Genomic DNA, 10,636 nt, shown 5'->3' on the forward strand with positions numbered 1-10,636 from the left:
GACCCCAGTACTATTTCCTGCCATGGCAGGGGGTCGGACTAGATGATCTGCTCAGGTCCCTTCTGACCCTAGAAACTATGAAACTATTGTAAAGTAATGCAGAATTTTTTTTAACAATATCCTTTATATGCTGGTTTTGGTAAAAGGTCAGTTATGTGTTTTAAGAATGATGCTTGGCCTGTAAACGCTAGTTAACTGGTGTTTCTATTAAACTATTTAATTCTGTTCCTCTACTGGCTGGGTAGTAATTTTAATTTTGGCAAACTCTAAATTGTATTTGTTGTTTTAAATCACTATTATACCATATGTTACTTGCTCTTCAAGAGAGAATACCCTGTAAAGCAAGGCCACTTCATTTTATTATTATTATTTTTAACTGTATTGATAGTTATGGTAGTATAAGAGTGGCATTGTAGCCATGTTGGTCCAGAAATTATGCTAGAGGCAAGGATTTTTAGGGTGATTATCTTTTATTGGACCAACTGTATAGTCAGAATAGACCTTTTGAATGCAAGATGTTCTTCATGTCTGACCAGAACAAACTTGAGTACAGCATAGTAAAAAATGTTTGAGTTTTGAGCATGATGCTGATGGCTGAAATAATGCCATCACTCTGTAACACTCTGTTTTTTTCTACTGCTCTCCTTTCTAGCACCCTTCTCATGAAGCTGTAGTGTACAGACATACTGTGTTCCCTTTTTGAAGCTGAAAGTGAAGGATTGAAATTTGGTGGTGATCTTATCAGTTTAGGGATTTGATATCTACATTAAGAATTTCCCTTTGCTGCAATATTGAGTTTATGTAGGGTGGGCAATGGAGAAATTAGGAGAGAGAGGTAAGAAAGATTCATGAAAGACATGGATTCAAAGGGTAGATGGAAAAGTGGAAGGCTGTTTTTAATTGTAGTAGAGCATAAAAATGGATCTGGGAGACAAAGTAATAAGGGAAACTAGGAAGAGTATAAAGGAGTGATTCATTAGGAGTAGGAGAAAATAAAGACTTTAAGAATTAAGAGTCTAGGATGAATATGTTCTTGAATAATGATTTCGTAGGAGGCAGGGTACCAATCAAGAGATTGAAGGAAAGGACTTGAATTGAAGTAGGAGTATGGAAAATGAATTTACCCTTTGGTATTAGATACGGGAATGAAAGAGGAACAGTGGGAAGATTCAAAAGATTATCCCACTAAATTAACTGGAATGGTAAATCAAGATTGTGACATGACTTTGATAGTGGGCTTCAAAAAATGGTCAGATCTTGGTAGTAGTAGAAAAAGCTGTAGAATTGAGGAAGAAATAAATGTAAAGAGAATGTAAAGAAGAAAATGCAAAGAAAAAAATAGAGCTGTTTAAAAACCAAACAAGTTTTTAAACTAGAAAAACAAAGCTGGGCCTGGACATACAACAGACTTACACAGGTGAAACTTATGTTGGTTGTGTATTTTGATGTAAATTACATTGGGATCCAGAGAAGCAAGGTGTGCAGCTCTGGAGGTTGCTGCATGCAGTAAGCATTGTGTGTAGTGCTTTTTCTCCAGCTGATGGAAGAATGGGTAAAATAGCCTGTCTGTTTTAAGCAAATAGCTACACCAGGATAAACTGTGAACACAAAACACCTGGTTTTATTATAGTTATTCCTAAAGTTATTCTAAACTGGATTTGAGTAAATTACATTAGTTGGGTCTCTGTCATGTCTGCTTTTTTATGTTTGTGTAAAGCCTCATTGTAGTATGTAAATATAGGTTGTTCAGGCTCTGAAGGTTAGAAACAAGAATTAAGAACTCTGTTTTGTACAACGGTGGCTGTCTAACTTTGAGGTGGCTGGGGACGATGTGCTGCTTTAGTGCCCTGTGCCATGCCATATTCCCCCTGTCCCCACTGCTTCATTTAGTTAGTGCCCCTGCAGGCTCCCCTTGGCACCCCTGGCTGCAGGCTCCCTTGATCTTGTGGGCTTCCCTTCCCACGCTCCAGAGGTGGGGGTAGGAAGTGGGAAGCTGGAGGGAGTGATGGGGAGCTGGGAGACCCTAGCAACAGAAGTAGGAGCTCAGTGAGGGGGAGCAATGCCCAGTGAGCTCTTGAAAGTCATGGGTAAACCCCTCCAGGATGGTATGCAGGCCGTAAGCTGCCAGTTGGACAACCCTGTTGTGGAACGTGTGCTAGTGGTCGGAAAAAATACCGTATTCTTCAGATATGTAACTCTTATTTTTAATTTATGCATAGCACTTAATTTGATGAGCTAAACACATTGCATAAAAAATTTAAAAGTAATAGATTACATAAACTTGTCAATGACCTTATAATGACCAGTAGCCTATCTCTTATACTAAAAAAACAAACAAACCTCCACCCCCCCAAATTAACAATTATAATGCATGGTAATTAACTGCATACCAAACAGAAATGGGTTTTACCCTTTATGCTAATATGTATTAAAACTGTGGGTTCTGGTTCATTCTCAGGGGTACACATTCTGAAACAGAAGTGTTTAGCTAGGAGCTGCCTGTGGCATGGCTGTTACCCAAAGGTCTGAGAGCAGGACCATCCATTGTGGCTTGTTACTGAAAATTAACGAGTATCTCTTAAAATAATTGTGTGTAGTTTGGGTTAGTTAGATGGAGAATTATAAACAAGAGTATTCTCAGGACTCTTGTGTGTTCATTTTAGTTGGAAAAAAACTATTCTAAATTCCCGAAAAAAAATGTTTGGTATTTTTAACCACTCCTGGGTCATTGTGGGCAAAGATTCTACAGCTTTCTGCAGGATACTGTAGACTACTTTGTGGTCTTAGTCTGTTTTCTCTTTATCTTCTCATCTGAGTTTGACTCATTTTTGGTGTTGATGACACCTGTTCCTATTTTAGTTGAATTGGCATGAAGAAAACCCTTAAAGATCATCATTGATGCATGTTATGTGAAGAAATGTGATTAATTTATTTTGCTACATGTAAACAAAGCTATATAGTAACGGGGATGGAAGCATCATTAATTCAATGCTGTTCTCAGATTACACAAATTATGTTTCACTGGTGTTTATGATTGACCTTCTGCTTTGAAGCTTGGTAGTGTTAACAAGTTTATAACTGGGCTCTGCTGTTAACTTTCTTCAGGCTAAGTGCAACTTGTGCAAGGTTTTAGCAGCAGAATCAGTATTTTAATTTCTTTGCTTTGTCACTGGCCATGACAGAAGAAATCTGTTTAGCCTATTTTTCATTTCTAAAGTGGTTTCAGATAGTTTTACAATCCCTTTCATGTGCTTTTTAAAACATTTTTATTGTGTTAGGCTTTGATTTCTGTAATAAGCCTTTCAAAGTGAGTATTTCAAAGTAAAGCATAGCTGGCAGCATTCCATTTCTCAATGTTTCATGTGTGTGTTTCCAACAGTGCCTGAATGTACAGTGTGAGATGAATAGTTTCATTCTCTTGTTCTGTCTAGAAAAAACTTCCTTGGGACTCTTTGCCTTAGTATTTCTCCCTTTTTGGAAGGGAGGTGTGAGGTGCTAAGGAAGAGGTGCTAATACTTTGCACAGAAAAAATTAGGTTGAACGTCAGTTTCTTTTCCCGGTTTGGAGTGCGAGTGGCCTTAATTGTAACATCTGCATTCCCAAAGCATTTAATACGAGAGAGCGCATCTTGGAGATCTGTTGTTCAGTATGTTTTTTCCCCTCCTATTTGGTGCCTATACAACTGGTGGGCAGAAAAGTATAACAACAGAGGTTTCTGGAGAGTCTTAGGAGATATTAGGCGGTTTTATTGGGGGTTTTGGGGGTTTTTTTGCTCAACCTGTCCCCGTTATGCCTCTCTTCCCCTTCTTGGGCAACTGTGTGGGAATTGTTTTCTTTTGGTGGTTCACTAGATTTGGATCTTGGTCTTAATTCTCTAAGATGCTGAGAATGACACGTTGTGATGGCCTGGGCTTCCTCAATTCGAGTAGGAGCCAACCAGGCTCAGCTGTGTGCATAAGAAGGCTGATTGATTGTTCCTGCTTCAGTAAAAGTGTCAGTCTTCTGGCAAGTGGTGCTTTTATTACATTTATAATATAAAACAGGAAAAAGGAGGGCAAAAACATATTAAGATGGAAACTTACTAGAAGCACAAAATGGACTAATATATGCTCTCATACTATCACTTCTCAAAATAAGATCAGTTATGCTAATTCTACTCTTCTGTATTTGAAAACTTGCTAGTGTCTGTAACAATCATCTTTATACTTGATTTCTAATATCTTAACACAAATGCATTGGTAATGTGGATGATAGAATGTGGCTTCAGGTCTGCACATCATTTTCATGTAGTTGTGTGCAAACTGCAGATTTGTCTTTCGTCTAACAAGGTGTGGTTTTGTTTTAAAGGTGAAGACAAAGAACAGACGTTAGTACGAAAGCTCAGCACTTCAGATGTAACAACTGAGAAGGTAAAGTGCTCTATGTCTGAAATATTGTACTGTGACGTCCCTCTAATTCCTCTTTATAGATTGTGAAGTCAGGTTACACTTTGTTTGACAGTATTACTCTTCAAAAACTGGTGATGAAATGGATAGCAGGATTTTAATCTTATTGCTTCATTGAAATAAGACACTTAAAGATGTGTGTTTGTATATATTTTAGAGCCCTTTGTGAACTTGAAAAATGACACATTTAATGACTTTTAAATTGTCCTTTTTTTTTTTTTTTGCAAGAAGTTGCTTGATGAGGAGGAAGAGATGTCTGAATTGCAGCTTCGACTTCTTGCACTGCAGTCTGCCAGTAAGAAGTGGCAGCAGAAAGAACAACAAGTGATGAAGGAAAGCAAAGAAAAATTAACAAAGACTAAAACTGTACAGAAAGTCAAAGTCAGTACAAAAACACATTCAACCAGAAAAACTAGCACTCCAGGTAATGTGCTTAGTATTATCGAAGTGGCTGGCAATATTAGGTATTCTGATGCCCAAAACATGGTATCTTATGTCAGGTGGCTGATGATAGTTGTGGGTCTTTACCACTACATTGCATTTGTACAGTACCTTTCATCCTCATCTCTTAAAACTTGTTAAGAGTAGTCTTTGGGGACTTGTGTGCTCATCCCTGGAAGTTGTTAAATACATTTATTTTTATTTAAAGCTAAGCAAACTTTGAAGAAACAACAAACAAAGGCATGGAAAAAGGTGCAGCAGCAAAAGGAACAAGACAGACGTCAGAAGGAAGAGGATCTGAGAAAACAGGAGGAGGAGGAGGAGAGAAGAAAAAGAGAAGAAGAAATCCGAAAAATTCGAGACCTTTCAAATCAAGAAGAGCAGTATAATCGGTTCATGAAACTTGTTGGAGGAAAAAGAAGGTCAAGAAGCAAGGTGATATGGAATGGTTTTGTGATACTGCATTGGATAAACATGTTTATATCTGAGATCCATGATTTTGGTAAATAATGGTTTAGTGAAGTATAGAATTTGGATCTAGGAATTTATTTTAATTCCTGATCTGACAGATACTCCTCTGTGGGTTTGGTTATGTCACAACTTCTTCATAAATTTATATATCTGCAAATTAATGACAGGTAAGTGTTATTTCATAAGTACTTAATGTAGTTCTGGCTTTATAGCCCTGAGAATACCACATTGTAGCTGAATTTTAAAATGGCTATTTTGGACACCAGACTTGGTAATCAGCATTTTCCAAAAAAGAGCTGAACTGCAGAAGCGCATTTATCGGTGAACAGAGTCAAGTGAGTGATCAGAAAAACAGCTGTTACATTAGGATTTAATGCTGTCTAACTGCCTTTCCAGAATGTAGACGATACCTAAATGCAAACCTCTGAAAACTAGGAATATAGAATTGTCAATATCTAGTGTATCACGTCTATAACCTTATCTCTGTCACCCTGGAAGTGACAGTAGACATTGAAACAAAACCAAGCTCTGTGCATTATTCATGTCTGCATTTACACTGATGTTCACAAGGTGTCATGCAGCCTCTGTATTGTATTGTTGAGTTTGGAGTTTTGATAACCAGATTGTATTTTCCTGATGTGGAATTGTGTGCTATATGCCATTTATGGTCCAATCAGATCAAGTAATGTATTTCTAATAATCTTTCTTGATTAGACCAGTAGAGACCGGGGGGGAGTGGTTCCTGGCCCCCTTTCCAAAAAATGTTGTTCAAAACCTGTTCAGTCTCTACTTGTAGTTACAGGGAGAAAGTTATGACTTTACCTGTTAGATTTCTCTTCTTTCTTCCCAAGTGGAACTTGATTAAAAAGGCAGTTAGCAATATTAGGATGACTTCAGAGCAAATAAAAACGATTTAAAATAATCTGACTTGCACTTTTTGTATGTTTAGTCTTCAGATACAGACTTGAGATGGTCCTTAGATAAGCAGTCTACTGATAGTGCAGGAGGGATTTATCAGTATGACAACTATGAAGAAGTTGCCATGGATACAGACAGTGAAACAAACTCACCAGGTAAGACTGATGCTCAATTTCTAACCTGGTTGGAAAGTCAGAATGTTAAAAAGGGTTATATATATTATATATGTTCTGTTATTTATTTTGTATATTAGTATGTAATATGAGCAGTCTTAGGAAGGAAGTGATCATTTGAGCAAAGAGGCTGAGTGAGTAATACCATGCATAGGGATTTAGAACCGACTCACAAGCATGTACTTGTGTGTTAAATAAAACCTCGTGAGGGCGGGGGTACATTTTTTACTAAGAACAACCCTTTTGGAAAATACTTGCATTCACAGTGTCATAGATTCATAGATAATTAGGGTTGGACGGGACCTCAGGAGGTCATCTAGTCCAACCCCCTGCTCCAAGCAGGACTGTCCCCAACTAGATAATCTCAGCCAAGGCTTTGTCTAGGCAGGTCTTAAAAACCACCAGGATGGAGATACCACAACCTCTCTGGGTAATCTATTCCAGTGCTTTACTACCCTCCCAGAGAGCATTTTTCCTAATATCTCACGTAAACTTCCCTTGCTGCAATTTGAGACCATTGCTCCTTGTTTCATAGATTTCATAGACATTAGGGCTGGAAAGGACTTCTGAAGATCATCCAGTCCAGCCCCCTGCCCCAGGGGTAGTAAGTCAGCTGAAGTCATAGGATCCTGGCAAGAAAAATATCCAGGTTTCTTTTGAAGGCATTCAAAGTAGATGCTTGAACCACCTCCAGCAGCAGGCCATTCCAGACCTTGGGGGCTCGGAGAGTAAAGAAGTTCTTCCTTATGTCCAGCCTGAAATGGTCTTGCAGGAGTTTATAACAGTTCATAATCCCTTCGGGTGCTCTGGTAAACAAGTGTTTCCCCAGGTCCTGGTGAACCCCCGCTTATAAATTTATAGGTGGCCATCAGGTTGCCCCTGAGCCTGTGCTTTTCCAAGCTTAGCCTCTCGTCATAAGGTCTGTTTTCTTGACCTCTGATAATGCGCATGGCTGTCCTCTAGACTCTCTCAAGCTTCTCCACGTCCTTTTTGAATTGTGGAGCCCAAAACTGGACGCAGTACTCCAGCTGCGGCCTCACCGAGTCTTGGTATAATGGGAGAATGATGTCCTGGGATTTGCTTGAGAAGCATCTATGGATGCAAGCCAGCATTTTGCTCGCTTTACTAGCTGCAGAATCACATTGAAGGCTCATGTTCATGTTGTGGTCAGTCCTGACCCCCAAGTCACTCTCGTCTGGAGTGTTAGCGTAGCACTGCCAAGCCTATAGACATGCTGCAGGTTTTTCCTCCCAAGGTGGAGAACCTTGCATTTTTCAGTGTTAAACACCATCAGGTTCTTGTCCGCCCATTTACTGAGCCTGTCAAGTTCAGCCTGCATTACCCTCCTGTCCTCAGGTGTGGGTGCTTTTGTTCTGTCACTTGCCGCTACTGTGAGCAGTCCAACTCCATCCTCTTTGGAACCACTCTTCAGGTAGTTGAAGGCTGCTATTAAATTTCCTCTTAGTCTTTTCTGCTCCAGACTAAATAAGCCCAGTTCCCTCAGCTTCTCCTCAAAAATCATGTGCACCAGTCCCCTCACCATTTTTCTTGCCTTCCACTGGATTCTCTCCAATTTGTCCACATCCTTTTTTTAAGGGGGGTGGGGTAGGGGCAAAACTGAATACAGTACTCCAGATGTGGCCTCACCAGTACTGAATAGAGGGGAATAATTACTTCTCTCGATCTGCTGGCAACACTAATACAACCCAGGATGCCATTAGCTTTCCTCACAACAAGGACACACACTGTTGGCTCATATTCAGTTTATTGTCCACTAGAACCCTCAGGTCCTTTTCTGCACAGCTGTTGCTTAGCCATTTGGTCCCCAGCCTGTACTGGTGCATGGCATTGTTCCATCCTAAATGCAGGAACTTGCATTTGTCCTTCTAGAACCTAATTGTTGGCCTAACTTCCTGAATCAGTAGCCTATACTCTGTTCAGGGCTAGGTGCAACCATCAAAGCAAAATCATGACATGTCCATTCGATACTGGGAGACTTGTATTGATACACAGAAGCAGCATATGATTAACAAGCAAGCAAAGCTCTCGTCGCACACTGGGTTTCTATGGATGGTCAAGGAATGCAGATGTCTGGCCAGTACATTGATCTGTGGGTCTGTTGCTTTGGTGACCTCAATTGCAGGCTGATGCCAGAAGAGAGAGTCTTTGTTTTCCACTTCAGGTTTATACCTTTAGTTCATGCCATCTGTCCTGTGCCGGTGCTTAATTACCGGTGCATTAAGTCTGCTGCATTTGTTCAGCCAGTAAGGGGTTACTCAGATACAGTTCCCATAACACTGTAACTGGAGTTTTTCCACCCCAGAGTTGGCCTTGTTTTTGTGCTTCCAGCTGCACTTTTTATCTCCAGTGAGACCCATTATGGCCTGGGCAAGACTCCCTCTTCTCCATCTTACCTTCCTTATCTGTGGGTGTGAATCAATGCTGTCAGGTTTTCTGTGGGAAACCTTTCCACTGCTGGTGGTTTCTGGGTCTTGCTAGAACAAGCAAGCATTTGGCTATCCTTATGTCAAACAATAGTAATTTATGTTAACTATATATGTATATATTATAATAACTCACTAAACTATAATATGTTAACTGCATATATGTGTACTAAAGAATAAATAACAGAGCTAAACCCAAAAATGTAATCAGCATTCATAAGACTTCTTTTGGTCCAAACCTCCAATTTGTCTAGGTCTCTCTCAATCCTAACCCTACCCTGCAGCATATCTTCTTCTCCCCTCTTTCTCCTGTCTGCGTGCCCCCCACCCATCCCCGTGCCCCTCTGCAACTTGGTGTCATCTGCAAACTGCTGAGGATGTACTCCATCCCATCTTCCAGGTCGTGGATGAAGATATTGAATAAAACTAATCCCAGGACTGACTCCTGGGGTACTCCATGCTTGATACCAGTTTCCAACTAGACATCAAGCCATTGATTTTTACTACCTTTTGAACCCAACACTCCAGCCCGTTTTCTATCCACCTTACAGTCCATTCATCAAACCTGTACTTTCTTAGCTTGTTTGCAAGAATGCTGTGGAGACCCTATCAAAAGCCATGCTGAAGTCAAGTTATATTTACTGCTCTCCCCTCATCCATAATACCAGTTATCTCATCGTAGAAGGCAGTCAGATTGGTCAGGCATGACTTGCCCTGGGTAAATCCATGCTGACTGTTCCTAATCACCTTTTCCTCTAAGTGCTTAGAAAGTGATTCCTTGAGGGACCTGCTCCATGATTTTTTTTTCAGGGACTTGGGTGAGGCTGACCTCAGGTGGTCTGTAGTACTTTGGATGCTCCTTCATCCCTTCCTTAAAAGATGGGCACTATTTGCCCTTTTCCAGTCATCCAGGACTTCCCCTGATTGCCACAAGTTTTCAGAGATCATGCCCAGCGGCTCTGCAATTGCATCAGCCAACTTCCTCAGCACCCTTGGGTACATCATGTCTGGCCCCTTGGACTTGTACACATCCAGCTTTTCTCATTGATCCCTATTCTGTTATTTTGCCCCTATTGGCTGCTCATCTTCTCCTCAGACTGTGCTGCCATGTGCTGTACTGAACTTGCCTATGAAGACTGAGGTAAAAAAGGCATTGAGTCTTTTCCGCATCATCTGTCATAACCAGGGATCCGGGTTTTCTGTTTCCCTTGGGGGGAAAAACAGGAAATACACAGATTTCCCCCTTTACCCAAGGGAAATGTGAATTTCTCATTTTAAGAGGGAAACCCACGCATTTTGCACTTTTGCAAAGAGCTCTCTGCGGCTGGCAGAGTTCCATCCTGCACAGGGCTGGAGGGAAGTGGGAGGAGGGCAGTCAGGCAGGGCAGCTCCATGTGTATATGGCTGCCAGGCAGGTTGGAGAGTAGCTCTCGGTAAGTCTTGGGGGGCAGGATTGGGGCTGGAGTTGCTGCCCAGCTGGGTGGTGCATGGGGCTGAGAGCTGGAATGTGCGGCTGCAGGGTCCCAGCAGAGAGTGGGACTGGGCTGTGGGAAGCTCATCGGAGGTGGGGGGGGGACCATTTCAGGTGCAGGCTCCTGTGGACAGGATCTTTTGATAGTCGGGCTTACGCAGGTCACGCTTGCTTTAAAGGTCAGGCTTAATTTTATTAATGAGGGTTAAACAAAACAAAATCAACTATGCTGGGTGCACCAGTGAGCACCCACTCACACTGGTGTTGTATCTC

At 41.0% G+C, this 10,636-nt stretch overlaps 1 protein-coding gene across 1 annotated transcript in view; it reads left to right on the top strand.

Annotated features, from left to right (window-relative positions):
• The window catches only part of ZFC3H1 (zinc finger C3H1-type containing), a 62,073-nt gene that overhangs the window by 8,109 nt on the left and 43,328 nt on the right, over window positions 1-10,636 (top strand). Inside the window, exons 4-7 of the mRNA XM_019543936.1 lie at window positions 4,348-4,409; window positions 4,674-4,869; window positions 5,095-5,321; window positions 6,307-6,430. Coding sequence (XP_019399481.1) covers window positions 4,348-4,409; window positions 4,674-4,869; window positions 5,095-5,321; window positions 6,307-6,430 — 609 coding nt within the window. The remainder of the gene's footprint in view (window positions 1-4,347; window positions 4,410-4,673; window positions 4,870-5,094; window positions 5,322-6,306; window positions 6,431-10,636) is intronic.

The sequence above is a fragment of the Crocodylus porosus genome, unplaced genomic scaffold (assembly GCF_001723895.1).
Source record: "Crocodylus porosus isolate Cpor-Errol unplaced genomic scaffold, CroPor_comp1, whole genome shotgun sequence".
Lineage (NCBI taxonomy): Eukaryota > Metazoa > Chordata > Crocodylia > Crocodylidae > Crocodylus > Crocodylus porosus.